A 17,099-nucleotide genomic window follows, 5' to 3' on the forward strand; every position below is an offset into this window, starting at 1 on the left:
GTGTCCTGGCACTATCTGCCCATATAAAAAGTCCCTTTCCCTCCTTTTCCCGACACACTGCAAGGCTGCAGTGAGGTCTCCCAGGAGCATTCCCATCAGCAGACAGAGCTTTCCACACAATAACTGGATTTCACTGGCCAGAGACGCAAACTCTCCTTTCCTGGCTGCAGTTGTTCCACCTGAGACAGCTCCTGACCCTTCCCTTGCTCCTCAAATGGAAAGGAACAACCACAGCCCTGGGAGCAAGCCCAGCACAGGAAGGACTTGACCCTTCAGCTTTGTGCTGAAGTTCACATCTCCCAAGCCTTTGCTTCCTTCAGCTCCTGACAAGTAGGAGCAATGAGAGACTTTGAAGCAGCTTTCCCACATTTCACAGCTACTTGGAGTGCACAGGACTGGGGCTGAGCAGTTAAAACTCCTCCAGAGGATGGTGAAGCTACAGCAAGGTACAGAAAAAAAGCCAGAAGTGTAGTGGTGGACACAAGTCTCTCACCTGTGGTCAGGGCTGCTGAGGGAGCAGTGCTGGAGCCTCGAAGGCAAGAACACAAGCAGAAAACACAGGTGAGTTTCTATCACAGTTCCTGAGCAGCAGATAAGGAGGGTTTGAAGCTGAGCACGTGCTTAAGGCTGACACTGGCATGGTGGAAGAGGGATTTTGGGTGCATCCCAAAATCTGGGAGCTCTGGGCACAGCTCAGTTGCCCAGCCCACCCTGCACACACAGCTCTGCACAGCAATGCCTCTTCCCAGGAATTCAAGCAGCATCTCCCAAAAACTACCTGGGAGAGGGGTCCCAGCCAGGCAGAAAAGAAGCAGGCACAAGGATTCCTCTCTCCTCCTGTTCTTAATTATCCTCAGAGTTACTACAATGGAAAGAATTTTTAAATTTGGGCATTTTCTCGTCCCCATTTATAATGCGTGTTTACTTTTATCACATTATTTAGTTTGGACCCAGCAAACAAAACACTCAGCTGCAGTTTCATGTTCTCCTTTGCTAGCCCAGGGCTGTTGTACTTGGCTTGCAAAGGCTTTATGGAAATGTTTAAATTTAAACAAAATGACTGTTTTCATTTCAAATTAGAAAAATAATAAACCATCCTTGGTAGGTTTGGTGAACTCTCGAAAAATAATGAAACCAAACCACCCTCCTGCCCTCAGCTGCAGATCTGAGCTGCCTCATGGTCCCTTCTAAATGTAAATGATAAATTATCATTAGCCTGCCTCAATTAAACCACCCCCATGGAATGCAAGTTCCACAAATGTTTTATTTATGACCAGTTTGCAGGCTCGAGCACGGTGCCCAGTTAATGAAGGATCACTTTCTGCAGGGCTCAGGGATGCTCACCAGGGGGAGGGGGCTGTGCTGTCCCTGTGATCCTGCAGCAGGATTGATTGCATCCTTCTGTAATGAGAGCTGGGACAAGGGGGGCTGGCAGTGCTACCGAGGGGATATTTTGAAGTGATCATATCTGCATTTGTGTACAGGCAGCACAGAGCAATAATGTGGTGTCTAAACCTCCCTGAGTGGAACTTTCATCAAGCACCAAAATGAGGGTCAAACCTCTCGGTACTTCAGGGCATGGAGAGTGGGGGGAACAAATTCCTGCTCTTTATACTCCAGTTTGTTCAAACACATGAGAAATAGCGAGGTCCAAAAGAGTAGAGGGTTTAAAAAGAGCAGGAAGACAAGAGCAGAGCCTGGATGCTCACAGCAAAGTTGAGCACAGACCCTCTAAATGGAAATTTGCATTGGAAGTTGCCTGGGGCAGCAGCAGCTCCTTACCCACACAAACACTGGGACTTGGGGCACGGTAAAAGTGGGAAGCAAAGCCCCCCCAGGCCAGCGAGGAGCTCCCCACTCCCTGCAGCCCCCCAGGCTGCTGAGAAATGCCCGAGGCAGACACTCACCCCTCCTGCAGGGATGTGGCCGGGCCACCAGGCGATGGCTGGCTCCCTCATGCCACCCTCGAAGGTGGTTTGTTTGCCACACAGGAAAGGCCCATTGCTTCCTCCTAGGCACAGAAAAAAAGCCTTCAACCCCACAAAACACCAGCATTTCAAAAGGACACTGTCACCCAGGCTGGTTTGAAATGAATTCTCAATTCTGCAAGGATGCTTCTTCAAACGACATGGCCAGAGTTGGGGTGTTTTGTCATTGTCGTCTTGTTTGTTGTGTTGCGGTTTTGTTTTTGGGGTTTGTTTTTTTTTTTTTTTAATATCCATTTGTGATGAAATTTTAGGAGTGTCTTTTCAGCACAGGGAGAAAGTGACAGTTAAACACACCTTGCTATCAACAACCAAATTAAAAACAAACCCCAGACAAACAGGAAATACCTCACTGGTGTTTTCCTTCCCTCAAAGGGTGTTAACTGCTGTCTGTAACCAAAGGAAATCTGACCATTTCAAGCAGAAATAGCATTTTTTTCATAATGATTTTAAATTTTATAGTACCAGAACAATATTAGATGAAGGTATAACAGTGAGAAAAATAATCCTGCATTCCCTGAATGGTCACTCAGAGATGGCTTTGCAGGAATATCTGGAGTTTTAACCCAACCCTGGAGCTCAGCTGGCCAAGGAACAATAAGGGAGGTCTCATAACTGATTCCTGGTCACACAAAGTCAAAGCCAGTGGCTGAGCTGAAATCAGAACTCAGGTAACTCCCTGCTCTGTGGTTCAATAACCACAAGCCAAGCCTGGCTCCAAAGAGAAGAGAGCAGGTTCTAAAATCAATTTGCAGTGATTTGTTTCAGAGAAACCATCACTTAAACAAAAGGAAATTTGTTAGGCAACAAAAATCATTTCTCTTCTTGATATTTTTTATGAGAGCTAAAGAATGAGGGACTCTTGAACTTTCTCTAATTGCTCAGAAGGCTGAAATATGATTTGGCAGATGGAGAGTAAACACCCTGCTAAGTTACTGAGCCTGGTTCTCAATAAATTACAGAATATTCCCTCCCTGACAGTGCAAATACACACAGGTAACAGAAACACTGGGGCAGGAAAAATTCCATTTGGCCAAGGACATCTCCTCCAACAGTGGCCAGAAGCACTGAACATAAATTATTCCCAACATAAATACTCTGTCTTTTGAGGCTTCTCCTACCTCATAACACAGACCCCACACACAGGATTCCTTTCTCCACAGAGGGAGAGATTTAAGCCTTGATTTCCCAAGGCCAGGTGTGTTCAGCTGAGCCTCACCTTGTTTGGGAGCTGAAATGAGAGCAGCCCCGTTATCAGAGGTGAAAAACACAAAGGTGCTCTCACTGATGCCCAGCTGCTGGAGGTGCTTCAGGATTTTCCCAACGCTGTCATCGATCTCCCGCACAGCATCCCCATACCTGGGCCAAAAGGAGATGCAAAATACTCAAAAAAAAAAAGGGTCAGTGGATTTAATTTGTACCTGTGCTGCAGAAATCCTTCTCGTGCATCAGGTTTTCTGCTGCCACTGCAAACCTTTGTGTCTCTGGCCTGCAGAGAGTAGCCCCTCTTGGGTACTGAGGGTCAGGGTTTGCTCAGGTGTGAGCCACCCTTGGACAGAGGAATTCAGCCATAAAATTCACAAACAGAGGCAAACCCACCTTGCCACTGACTGGGAGGCCGTAACATGGCTTTCTTTATGGTTAGAAACTCTTTGAAGCAACACTCCCAGTGTCTACAGAGCTCTTTGCCTCCTCCAAACTGCATTTTTAGGAGTGCTTTTCTATTTGGTGGTTCGATTTATAGGCTTTTAAAACAGGCACTAATCATACAAAAGCCTTCTAAAAAATCATCTGTGCCACAGACAGCATTTCATTCCTCACACAACTGGCAAAGGAGCTTAGAGCACCCCCCCTCCCCCTGGAGATTCAGATTAAAGCCAAATTATGAAAGAACAATCCAAGCAAATAATGCATTTCAGCACAAACACACACTTGAGGAGTGATCCATGCCTTGGATCTAGCAACCACTGCTCAGGTTGGCTGTTCCAGCTGCAGGAGGTATTAATTAAAACAACCCCAAAAAGCAGAACTTACAGCCCTCTCTGACTCGTGCCCAGGAACTGTTTGGAGGCATAAACAGGAGCGTGGGTAGCATCAATTGCCCAGTATAAAAAGAATGGCTGCTGGCTGGCCTGCTGCTTGCTAATAAAATCCAGAGCTTCCTGTAAACAACAATAAAAATGAATTTATCCTCTGCCGTCAAAATTTCTCCAAAACAAAAGGCATAAAGTCACCTTGGCTTAGAAGGCAGTACTAAAATAGTACCTGCAGGTAGAGCTGAGTCAAGTTGGCTTCACCTGTCTTCAGATCAATTTTGAAGTCTTCATAGTATCTTAAGATAAAAGGAATCAGAAAGGGAAAAAATCAATCCTAAGGAATAAACTGTCAGGAAAAGGATTTTTTTTTTCCCCCTTTTATGGATTCTTTCCCCTGTGTAAGGAGGTGACAAACAAGTCACAGTTAACACTCAGCAAACTCTCTTCAGATATTAAAAATATGTCACCATAATTGTTCTTATGGGAGAAAGCAGTGACACAGCTTAATGCAAATTAATGACTTCAAGTTTTGGACAAATCTGAGGGACTGGCCTTTTGCTGTAGGGGGCAAAATGCTTAAAAATCTCATGGTGATTCACAAAGAGCTGATTGAAATGTGAATAAAATTTCCAAAGTACACAACAACTTTCAGTGAGACAGAGAAATGCTGGAAGCAGAACTTGGGCTGCTTTGGAAACATTAGTTTAGAGGGATCTTCAGCCACCAGTAAAGCAGGAGGGCCTGGGGAAGTGCTCAGGGAAATAACAGCAGTGAAATGAGACAACAGCAGAGTGAAAAATAAATGGACAAGAAGGGCCCAGACTGCAGACTGGGAGCAGGGAATGGAGCTGTGCAAACACACAAGATGTTATTCCAAACAGGAAGAGAAGGAACAAAGAGGTCTTTCAGTAGAGAATGGGAGCAGTTTCCAAGAGTGGAAGCCTTTAGGGTGCCAGGGATGAGCAAACAGCTGTGGGAGGGCAGCTCCACATCCCTACACCATCCACATGACACTTCCAGGTCAGTCATGGTGTTGCACCTTTATTAACCACAGAATCCCAGAATGGTCTGCCTTGGAAGGACCCCTGAAGCCCATCCAGGTGTGTGATGGCAGCAGGGAGGGCCCAGATAACCCCAGTGGCAGGCAAGGAGCTGCTGTAAATGCAGGTGAACCCAGTGAGAAGAGATGATGATGTCTACTCCAGCTCAGAAGGCTGAATGACTTATTATAACTATACTATAATACATTAATATACTATTGAAAGGAGATACTAAAGTCACATACTTACTTTTTCTAATATATATTATATCTAATTAACTCACAACTCGTGACCTTCTCTCCAGAGTCCACAGGTGGGTTGGATTGGCCATCAGCTCAAACAATCCTCACCAGAATCCAACCAAGCAATCACCCCAGGGAAACAATTCTCCAAACACATTCCACATGGGAAAAACAAGGAGCAGAAATAGAAATGTTCTTTCTTCTCTCTGTGCTCCTCTATGGAAAAACCCAGAGAGAGAGAGAGAGAATGTGCTGCCACAAGGAGCTGGCTTACCTGCCAACCATCTCCCAGTCCCTGTAGACGGGGATGTTGGGGCGCTCTGTGCTGTTGTAGGGCCCAAAGTGGCAGTTTGGGGACCCAAACCACTCATCAAAGCCGTGCTTCAGGGGGTGGAACTGGGCCCGGTGCCCCAAGTGCCTGGCAGCAAAAGCAACAGGGCAGAGTTCAACTTCTGCTGCAGGGAAGGCAAACCTCAGCTCATCAGAACAGCATGCAAGAACAGTCTCTGCCTAAGAAATCAAAACCCAAAGCATTTCAATCACATAAATGACTCCAGAGCAATGTCTTGAGCTCTCTCACACTTGTTGCAAGCACAGCCATGCAGACTCACCCCAGTGCTCACTTATATTCCATTTTATTTACTCTCCAATCACTGTTTTCCATTTTTTCCTTCCACTGGTGTCTTCTCCCATGCTGTCTGATGATCAGCACTGATGGACTACACTGCCCCAAACCACTGCAGAGATGCACATAATGTTTTACTTAAGGATTCTGATCTATGACAAGTCCCTTTTATCCCACTGAGCTGTAAAAACACAAGGCAGAGCTCATGAAATGCACCATTCCATCCTCATCCCCTTTATGGAGCATTCAAGCTGCCAAAATGGTACAAAGAGACCTGAATGGAAATGAAATGAGGTTTTTGTGTGCACATGTGGACATAAAACACATTTAGCTGCTCCTGATGACAGCTCCTCTCTACGGTACAGCTTGAAAATCTTCCATCCTTAACTTCCAGATGAAGCTCCTCTCTAATCTCCAGGTTTTGTATTGCAAATTCTACATTTCCTGCATTTATAGAGCCTTGAAGACAGAGAATTCCCATGCTCTCTGTCTCTAAAGGGGATCTTGGTAGCTCAGCGTTTATTTAACCATTCCATCTTCCCCTCACAAGCCTGGATCTGCCCCTGTCCACTTTGTGCCATCCCCCTCTGCACCTTCAGAGCACAAAGGGCATAAAAAGCATTCCCTGGAGTGAAATGATCCTTGGAGTTACTCTGAGCTGTTCCAAACTGAGTTATTACAGAAAGAATCCTCATTTCAGCTATGATCACAGCTTGGTGATGTAACTGCCACTGCAGGTCTGAGCTGCAGGATTCCACACTTTCCCCTTCTGTAGACGTGGGAATACAAAGTCATTCCTGGCTGGTTCTACAACAGGGGAGATGGAAAAACATCTTATTCTATAAAACCCCCAAAAGAACTTACAGACATTGAACAATGACTGAGATCCAGATCAGTCTCTGCATCTTACAGCACAAAAAATTGAGATTTAATAAAACACAACAAATTCCATGCTGGTTGTGGAAAATACCTGACTTGCAAACTTATAATTAAACCATGGAATTTACTGTCACAGGACACCCTGAAGAGTTTTTAGAAGGGAGGAAGGAAAAAAAAATCAGCTGGAAAACCTCTGTGAGGCAGGATGAGGCTCTAGGTTTACCCTGCATCTCTTTACACCTTTCCAAGGAACAGGTATCACTCCCAGTCCTGTCCAGGAGAAGTTTTTGGGTGCACAATAATGCCCTGCACATTCCTACTTAGTCCTATTCCTGCTAACAGCTGCAGGTCCTTCCAGATTTGCCTTTTTTTCCAAGGAACTGGCACCAATCTGCTTTTTGCCTTGTTTATTCCTTTTCCCTGGGTGTATGAATTTCCATTTATTAGCACTGAACTGCATCTGATTGCACCCAGCCCACTGAGCTGATCCCTCAGGGCCATTTTCCTGCTTGGATTTGTGCTGATAAATAATTCACTGTCTTAGGGTGCTTTGCTTTCTTTCCAATTCCAGCAGGTGAATCCAACCACAATTTAAACTCACCCTTCTCTAACTTATTAATGAAACTGATAAAGAAATTCCTGTTACTTTCCACAGGAATTCAGTTCATTAATAAAAACTCAACATATAGCAAGAGTCAAAGATAAAAACCATGTGGGTGCTCAAGGCAAATTCCAACAGCATATCCTGGTGTTTTCTGATTAAATAAGTGGGGAGAGGTGTGGATAAAAACCCAGAGTTGAGGAGTTTATAACTACAAATACACACATAAAACCTCAACAACTCTTTGTATGAAGATATATGTCAGTACTTGTAATGGGAACTCAGGAATTGATCCCAGCAAGGGGAAGATCCATCCACTTTCCAAAGTTGGACATTTGGACTTCAAAACAGATGTTTATTCCTTGTAATCCTGGGTTTTTCTGTTGCTCCTTCCCAACACACAGAGAATGAAATCTCAAAGTGAGAGATCTCCAATTAAATTTACCATTTGCCAATGATCTTATTGGTGTAACCAGCCTTCTTCAGGAGCTCTGGAAGCAGTAATTCAGAATCTGGGATCCCTCCTACTATATCCTGTGGTGTGTATGCTGTGGAAAACAAATCAAAAACACCTTTCTGACTCTTCAAAATATTACAGCAAACAGCTCATGTACTGGATCAGAAATAGAGTCATTTGGAGTCCCAGAAATGCCATTCCTTCAACGTCCTCCCATGGGATGGAGAGAATAAACTGATCCAGAGAGACCAAAGGGACATTTCCACCCACTTGTGCATGAGGGCAAGAAATAAAGGGAGCTGCAACTCCAGAGTGGAGACGAGATCCTTGAAAAGGAGATCTCAGAAAAAATCAGGTGCTTTAGGGGTGGTCTTTACACTGTAAATTTGCTTTGTGCCTTCTGAAATGAAGGCAGCCTTTCCCTAACTCAAATCACCAATAAAGGTGCTCAGACTGCAAGGGCTGATGTATTATAGGGTGATATCCCAAAGGTTTTTTCCAACTTCATTCATTCTGTGATTCTGAAAGAAATCAAGAGTGTCTCTCAGCCCCTGAGGCTCCCAGGTGTGACTTTGCTCAGGGAATCAACCCCAGGCTGCTGATTGCTGCCCAGCCACGTCCCAGCACATGGCACTGGTCACTCTGGGACCCAAACCACCCCTGAGATCTTCCCTGGAAGCACAAGAGGCAGGAGGGATGGAAAACTGCTCTAAAACTGGGTAGAAATCTGTCTGCTGGATAAACCTGTGAGCAGCCAGTTCTCCTCTGTGGGGATTAACCACACCTGATTTTCCCTCACCAGACCCCAATTCCCCTGGCCAGGGGAAACGTTTCTCTGTCAGCAGAACAAATGATCAAGCAGCCTGGTTTGTTCTCTTAATTTGAGGAGGTTTTCTGCTTGATGAGTAGGAAGCAATAAATTTCACACTTATTGCCAGCACTTAAGAGAATTTGGTGGCACTCTGGGATATCCATGGGGAAGATCCCCTTTGCCCAAGGAGAAACTTCCTACAAGGCACAGAGGGAAAGCAGCAGAAGAAGGGAGGTGAGGAATGAGGCTCCTACCGTTCCTGGCGTGTCCATTTGTGGTGTAAAAGCCATTCCTGACCGGGAGCCGGCCCGTCAGCAGCGCTGCCCTCGCTGCAAACAGCACAAACATTCATTTATAGCATTCTCTGCTTCATATTCACATTATTGGAGGAGGATGAGTGCACACACTGACTGTGTGTCAGTGTCCTCTTGTCACAGCCAGCCACTCAATCACTCACACCCTCCCGTGAGCCATGGAGAGAATCAGTTCTGATGCATCATTGGAGTTATCCCAGCTGAAATTTGGCCCCTTGATTAAATTAGCCACACTGAAGGGTCATTTCTTTGAATAGCCAATGGAGCAACCCTTACATCTCAGTTATATATATGTATTTATTATGTATTTAAGAGGAAATCCTACCACAAACTGATTAGATGCTCAAGGCTAAGCTTTTGAGCTTGACTGAACAAAAATCAGGAAATACAAAGAAAGAGCTGTCCAGCTTTGACAATAAAAGTCAAGTCCTGACTGCAGGGAATATTTAAACAGATAACTTCAAGCATATGCAGTGCCACCACTGGCTTAGCAGGATTTCAGCTTATTTTAAATGCCTTTTCTGTGCAAGGACATCATCAACACACTGGCAAGTGCTATCCTAAATGAGAGCCCAAATAAAAAGCCCCCATTCTTCATTTTTGCTCCAGTTCTTGGCAGCTAATCAGGTTTGAGGGGGAAAAAAAGAAAGTTTAAAAAAAGAAACCTCACAGAAAAAACAACAAGGAGAAAAATATCTGCCTCTCCCAGACCCAAACGTTTCTTTTATCTTTTGTCCCTGTCCCAGGAGTCTTGTAAGACACCAGGGTCAAAAGCAGGACACAAACTGCTGCCTTTCCTTGCATGAAAGTCTCACCAGAGCCAAAAGAATCAGACCAAATACATCCAGCAAGAGTTCAGATCCTGCTTTGCTCAACCCAAAATGAGAAAGATGAAAAAAATGCAATAACTGGGGCTGGAGTACTGAACTGAAACGGTATAAAAATCCTTTAGCTGGACTGATCACTGAAGCAGTGCTTTGTACAAACTGAGAACTGTCGGGTTTCCAATCCAAACATAAATAAAAAGGGAGCAAAATGCAAGATCAAAGCAACAAATGCAATCTCTGGCCCCAGGGCAGGCACTGGTTTGGTTGTTAGCCCATGTCAGAGGCTGGCAAACACCCCAAACTCCTCAGAGGGAGATGTTTCTTGTGCTTACATGGTTCCAACTGCAGTTTACTTACAGGGAGAGCAGAGGGGGCTGGCAGTATAAAAATCCAGGAAAAGCATCCCATCTGCAGCCATCTGGTCTAGGTTAGGGGTTTCCTTGGAAGGCTCTCCAAAAGCTCCCAAATCCCCCCAGCCCATCTGTAAAAGGAACACACCAAAAGATGTCGCAGTCCCTCTCCAAGACCACATTTTTGGGCCCACATAACACATTCACTGTACCCCTTAATTAATAAATTTTTACAGTGCTCATCTCCCGACTCAGCACTTCACAAATGTGACAAAAATGATCTCTGCCAGCCCTGTGGAGCAGGGAACTCTTACACTTTCCCCTGGTGGGTGGGAAATTGAGGCACACACAGGATTAAATTACTTATGAACAGGTATTAAAGCACTTGCAAGAAGCCCAGTGCCTTCACTGTTACTCAGAGCCCTGAGGCACACCCAGAGCAGGGAGGAAGAGGAAGTTACACGTGGTTTACTCGGGGTTGTGCAGCTGCCACGTCTGAGCCTTCAGTCCCTGCCCTGCTGTCTGTGCTGGAATCCAGGATTCCACCTCAGCCTCTGCAGGACTGCAAACACAAGGGAAAGGCCTGAACTCCAAAGCAGCACTGCAGGAAAAGCCATAAAAGTGTTTTAAAAGGCAGAGGAATCTGCAGAGGCATCACCAGTGGCTGTGCTTATCTGCAGGACTGTGCCTTCACCCTGCTCTTCCTCCTGAATGCGAGGGGTCACAGGCCAGGAGAACCACACCCTTCCCACCAGGGTGTCTGTGCTCACTGCTGGAAAGCATTCCTGGGAAAATCACAGCTCCTGCCAGAAGGTTCTGGAAGGGAGCAGCTGAATGAGCCATCAGGCACCACAGGTGCTGGGGATTCTGCTGTGCTTTAGAAAAGGCAAGAGGTTCCTTTGATGCAGGTGTGTGTCAGGATGCACCCAGATCCTCAGGGAACCACCTGGTGCCATCAGTTTGGCCAAGAAAATCCTTGCAGAGATGGTTTCTGAGTTAAGGAGCAATTAAATGGTTCCCCTGGCACTGGGATGAGGCATTATAATGGATTCACCCCCAAATTCCTGATTTTTCTTTATCATCAAGGAAGAAAGACAAAAAGAATCTCACATTGTTCCAATCCCAGAGACCCAGAGGACAAAGGGAAAAAACCCAGGGAGAGGTGTTTTTAGTGCACATATTAAATAAATAGGTGGTTCACAGAAGCTCCAGACAGGAGCCTCGTGCTGTACCAACACTTCCAGAGTGGGAGAATCCCTGTCCCAGAGAGCTTTCCCCTGGAAAATTACAAATGCCAGCTTGGGAAGGGGAGATATTCCTGAATGGCAAACTGAGGTAACAGAACCACTGAGCTTGGGAAATCTCTGAGTCCCAGCTGTGCCCAGTCCCATCCTGTCCCCAGCCCAGAGCACCAAGTGCCACCTCCAGTCTCTCCTTGGACACCTCCAGGGTTGGGGACTCCAAACCAAACTCCCTGGGCAGCCCTGCTAGAGGCTCAGCTGGCTGGAAAAGTGGGGGATTCTCCTGCTCAGGAATGTGGCAACACCATGGAAACAACGGGCAGGATAAACTGGCAAAAAGGCAGGGTTTGCCCACCCTCATGAGCTCCCCGAGTAGCTTCAAACAGCAACAAACACATTTCCACCACATATACACCTGTCCACCACAAATACACCTGGAAGGTAACAGGAGATTATTAGGAGAGAAGCAAAATGGGTACATGGCAGCGACCTGAGTGTGCTGGAAATTAATATAATTCCTTATCCATGAGGCCAAGGGTGCAAATTTGAAAAGACTTTGAGTCAGAGATAAATTAGTGCTAATTTCTGATCTTTAATCATCTATTGCCACTTTTTTCTTCTCAGTTCAGAGAGCCACAATGAGCAGTTACTTTTTTTCTTGTTTAGTTTTTCAGGAGGCCACCAAGCCCCTCCTTGTGACCGACAACCATTAGGCTTGGGAGGGAGCTCTGGAGGGACACCTGGGGCAGGAACGTGTCCAGGTGGGTTTGGGATGTCTCCAGAGAGGAGAGCCCACATCGCTGGGCAGCTGTGCCAGCTGTGCCCCCTCCACGGACACCAGTGGGAACTGACACAGGGAACATCTCTGTGCATGGCTGGACACCAGTGGGAACTGCCACAGGGAACATCTCTGTGATGGACGGACACCAGTGGGAACTGACACAGGGAACATCTCTGTGCAGGGATGGACACCAGTGGGAACTGACACAGGGAACATCTCTGTGATGGACGGACACCAGTGGGAACTGACACAGGGAACATCTCTGTGCAGGGATGGACACCAGTGGGAACTGACACAGGGAACATCTCTGTGATGGACGGACACCAGTGGGAACTGACACAGGGAACATCTCTGTACAGGGATGGACACCAGTGGGAACTGACACAGGGAACATCTCTGTGCAGGGATGGACACCAGTGGGAACTGACACAGGGAACATCTCTGTGATGGCTGGACACCAGTGGGAACTGACACAGGGAACATCTCTGTGATGGATGGACACCAGTGGGAACTGACACACGGGAACATCTCTGTGCACGGATGGACACCAGTGGGAACTGACACAGGGAACATCTCTGTGATGGATGGACACCAGTGGGAACTGCCACAGGGAAACATCTCTGTGCATGGCTGGGCTCCCCTCTCAGCCTGCCCTGCCCAGCCCCGCTCCCTCCTCAGCAGGACAGCGCTCCGGTCCCCTCACCGCCATCCCTCCCTCCATGTCCCAGCCCCGCGCCCCCGCACTCACGTCGTCCATGAGGAGCAGGACGATGTTGGTGGTGGTGGCGGCGGGGCCCAGGAGGGCGGAACAGAGCCCGAGCGGGCCCAGGAGGGCGGAACAGAGCCCGAGCGGGCCCAGCACGGCCCCGCAGAGCCCGAGCGGGCCCAGCACGGCCCCGCAGAGCCCGAGCGGGCCCAGCACGGCCCCGCACAGCCCGAGCGGGCCCAGCACGGCCCCGCACAGCCCGAGCGGGCCCCGCGGCCGCCGCGCCGCGCTCGCCATGGCAACCGGGCCGCGCGTGACCCGGGCCGCGCGTGACCCGCCGGGAGGGGCGGGGCCAAGATGGCGGTGTGCATCGCCGTGATCGCCAAGGAGGTGCCGGGGCACACCGGGACGGGCCGGGGGATACCGGGACGGGGAGTGCGACACCGTGACGGGCCGCGGGGACACCGGGACGGGCCGGGAGACACTGGGAACGGGCCCGGGGATACCGGGACGGGCCGAGCAGGGACACCGGGACGAGGGGACACCGGGACGTGGAGTGCGACACCGGGACGGGCCGCGGGGACACCGGGACAAGGAGTGCGACACCGGGAACGGGCCAAGCAGGGACACCGGGACGAGGGGATACCGGGGACGGGCAGAGCGGGGACACCGGGACGAGCAGAGCAGGAATACCGGGACGTGGAGTGCGACACCGGGACGGGCCGGGAGACACCGGGAACGGGCCGCGGGAATACCGGGACGGAGCGAGCAGGGACACCGGGCCGGGGGACACCGGGACGGAGCGAGCGGGGAGCGGAGGCCTCAGGCTGTGGGGCTGAGGGGAGCAGTGGGTGTGGGGAATGCTGAGGGGGGAAAGGGGCCGGGGCTGTGGGGGACGGGAGAGGGGAATGGGCAGGAATTCGGGTTGTGGGGCTGAGGGAAAAGGGGATTAGTGGTGAGGGGAGAGGGGCTGGGGCTCTGGCTGTGGGGTTGAGGAAAAGGGGGATTAGGGGGGTTTGGGGAAGGGTGAGGGGAGAGAGGCTCTGTTTTAGGGTCTGAGCAGGACTGGGGCTGTGGGGTATGAGAGAGGGGAATAGGCAGGATTTTGGGTCATGGGGTTGAGGAAAACGGGATTAATGGGGTCTGAGGAAGGGTGAGGAGAGAGGGGCTGGGTCTCGGGTTGTGGGGCTGAGAACGGGGGCTTAGTGGGAATGGTTAGGGGCTCTGCTTTTAGGGTCCGAGCAGGACTGGGGTATGGGAGAGGGGAATAGGCAGGATTTCAGGTCATGGGGTTGAGGAAAACGGGGGATTAGTGGGGTCTGTGGAAGGGTGAGGAGACAGGGGCTCTGGTTTTAGGATCTGAGCAGGACCGGGGTAGGGGAGAGGGGAATGGGCAGGATCTCAGGTTGTGGGGTCTGCATAGGGGTGAGGGGAGCAGAACAGCAGAGCCGGGGCAGCCAGTGGGGTGAAAAGGGCTGGGCAGGAGCAGGATGGGGCAGCCAGCACAGGCACAGTGCCAGGAGCTCTGGGCTGTCCTGCTGCTGGGACAGAAGGGTTTTCCTTGGGACAGACGGGCACAGAGACCTGAGCCTTGTGCGCTGCCTGTGCAAATGGTTCTCCTGCCACGGGAACAGCTGTGCTCCAGAGGTGCTGCAGCCTGGGGAGGGGCTCTGCTGGGAACATAAATGGTTAACCAGCTCTGGCAGCAGCAGTGTGACTCTTTCTGCTCCCAGAATTACCCCCTGTACATCCGGAGTGTCCCCACGGAGAACGAGCTGAAGTTCCACTACACTGTGCACACCTCCCTGGATGTGGTGGATGAGAAGATCTCAGCCATGGGCAAAGCCCTGGTGGACCAGAGGGAGCTGTACCTGGGGCTCCTCTACCCCACTGAAGACTACAAGGTGTATCTTTGTCGAGCCTTGGGCCAGGCCATTGTGGGTTTAGTTTAATCATAGAATATCCCGAGCTGGAAGGGATCATCAGGTCCAACCCCAGCCCTGCACAAACACCCCAATAACCCCACCCTGACCACCCCTGGGAGCAATATCCAAATTCTCCTGGAGCTCTGGCAGCCTTGGGACTGTGCCCATTCCCTGGGGAGCCTGGGAAGTGCCAGCACCTCTGGGGGAAGAACCTTTCCTAATATCCAACCTAAACCTGCCCTGGCACAGCTCCAGCCATTCCCTGGGTGCTGTCCCTGTCACAGAGAGAACAGTGCTGTGTCTGCCCAAAATTCCCTCTCAGTTTGTCCCTCTGGGCACATTCCAGCCTGGTTGATGGCTTTGCCAGGCCCTGCTGTGTGAGAGGCAGGTCCTTGACCCCTGCCCAGCTATGGCTACGTGACCAACTCCAAGGTGAAGTTTGTCATGGTGGTGGATTCCTCCAACACAGCCCTGAGGGACAACGAGATCCGCAGTGTGAGTGCACCAAAGCAGAGCCACCTCAGTGGGGCTGCTCCTTCCAGCTCCTCAGGACGTGCTGAGAGACAAACAATTGATTCACTCACCTCCTCTCCTCTTCCAGATGTTCCGAAAGCTGCACAATTCCTACACAGACATCATGTGTAACCCCTTCTATAACCCCGGGGACAGGATCCATTCCAGGTGAGTGGCTTGTCCACATGGTTCTTTGACACTTGTCTGGAATTTTCAGGGCACCTCTGATGCAGCAGGACCAGTCCTGTGGTCGGCCAGTTCAGGTGTGTGTGCTCTAAGTGCCTTAATGAGAGCAGTGATGTTGGTTTTGGACCATTCCTACCCATGAAAAACTGATGGTGTCATAAAAATCCAACTCCTACCTCAGAACTGGGGTTACAAACATTAAGCCAAGAAAATTACTTGGGAGAAAAAATTACCTGAAAAGAGAGGTAACAGTAGTTGGACTTGATGGTCCTAGATGTCTTCTGCAAATTTAGTAATTGTGAATATTAAAATGTACATAGAACAGGTTAAAGAGTGAACAAGTGCCCTTGTCCAGGGTTTATCCTTAGTTAGGGACAAACATTCAGCACATGGAATTCCTCACCTGTGAGGGTCAGTGTCCCCCATTCCCATTGTAACCTCACAGAGAATTTTAATAAATTAGGAGTTTCTATGGTCTAGGCAAGAACAACTTTGCAGACCCAGGGCAGTGGCCAGGATAAGACCTGTCCTTACTTCAGCTTAATTAAAAGTCATTAATCCCTTAACAGCCTGTACTGTAAAGAGGAAAACCCCATATCCATCTTTGGGAAAGCCAGGCAGAGGCAGGGTGATAAAGCTGTTTTGTTACAAAAGCTGCGCAGAATGAGCTGCTTCTTTAATAATCTGGTTTTATTTCCTTCTCCAGGGCTTTTGATACTATGGTGAACTCCATGATGATGCAGGTGTGCTGAACCCCTGGGAGACATTCCCTGTGTGCAGGAGCATGCCTGCAGTGCTGTAAATATTCCATTCTGTGTAATAATTTAAATTTGTTCTGTGTAAAATAAACCTGATGCCTGCAGGGTTCACCTGGATTTGTACTCGAGCAAACACAAACCACTGCTCAAGGAATCATGGCATGGTTTGGGTGGGAGGGGACATTAAAGCCACCTCATTCCATGGGCAGGGACATCTTCCACTGTCCCAGGCTGCTCTAAGGGCCCTTCCAACCAAACCTTTCTAGGAGCTCCCCTGCCTGGGCTGATTGCTGGGTGACTCAGCTTGCTGTTACCACTTTGCACCTCATCCAGACACACTGCACAGTGATCCCCAGCCCAGGTAGAGCAGGTGGAATAATCCCACCCAATCCAGGCAGGGATTAAACCATCAGGATTGCACAGCTGCCTGGCTCATCCCAAATTCATCCCCATTAGCATCTCCTCCCCTGCAGCTCTAATTACAGAATTCCGAATCAGCAGCAGGTATTTGTCTGGAATAAAGTACAAATTGCACTGGAAAAACATCCCAGCTCCATCACTCCTGCTTCAGCAGAGGAGATGCAAGCAGGAGTAGGCACAAACACCTCTACTGCAAGCACCTCATCAGTTAAAAACCACAGAAACCAGCTAAAAATAACAGATCTGCCCAGCCCCAGGGGATCCCAGGAGCCTGGAGAAAGCCAGAACTGCACATGAAGTTCACACAGCAGGATCATTTATTTTAAAAATAAGTAACAATTACAAATACTTTCTCATACAGAACTCAAGTTCATTTTATCAGCAACCACCTGGAATATCCTG

The 17,099-nt window shown here is 49.0% G+C and overlaps 2 protein-coding genes across 3 annotated transcripts in view; one reads left to right on the forward strand and one right to left on the reverse strand.

The window, feature by feature from the left end:
- The window catches only part of GALNS (galactosamine (N-acetyl)-6-sulfatase), a 43,145-nt gene extending 30,062 nt beyond the window's left edge, over positions 1-13,083 (reverse strand). Inside the window, exons 1-10 of one of the 2 annotated variants that reach the window (XM_077786393.1) lie at positions 13,059-13,083; positions 12,938-12,998; positions 10,175-10,298; positions 8,931-9,005; positions 7,854-7,956; positions 5,578-5,721; positions 4,251-4,317; positions 4,020-4,147; positions 3,205-3,344; positions 1,908-2,011 (exon numbers count right to left, since the gene is read on the reverse strand). In XM_077786393.1, the coding sequence (XP_077642519.1) occupies positions 1,908-2,011; positions 3,205-3,344; positions 4,020-4,147; positions 4,251-4,317; positions 5,578-5,721; positions 7,854-7,956; positions 8,931-9,005; positions 10,175-10,298; positions 12,938-12,946 (894 nt within the window). In that variant the 5' untranslated portion in view covers positions 12,947-12,998; positions 13,059-13,083. The other variant, XR_013340768.1, reaches the window with a different exon arrangement.
- A 105-nt stretch (positions 13,084-13,188) lies between these two features.
- Positions 13,189-16,381, forward strand: TRAPPC2L (trafficking protein particle complex subunit 2L). The gene is made up of 5 exons (XM_021526991.3): positions 13,189-13,285; positions 14,629-14,801; positions 15,228-15,315; positions 15,422-15,501; positions 16,226-16,381. Exons 1-5 carry the CDS (start codon positions 13,253-13,255, stop codon positions 16,269-16,271), a joined length of 420 nt encoding a protein of 139 aa, XP_021382666.1. The 5' UTR covers positions 13,189-13,252; the 3' UTR covers positions 16,272-16,381.
- Positions 16,382-17,099: the final 718 nt, after the last annotated feature.

This window comes from Lonchura striata, chromosome 13 (genome assembly GCF_046129695.1).
Source record: "Lonchura striata isolate bLonStr1 chromosome 13, bLonStr1.mat, whole genome shotgun sequence".
In the NCBI taxonomy this organism is placed as follows: domain Eukaryota; kingdom Metazoa; phylum Chordata; class Aves; order Passeriformes; family Estrildidae; genus Lonchura; species Lonchura striata.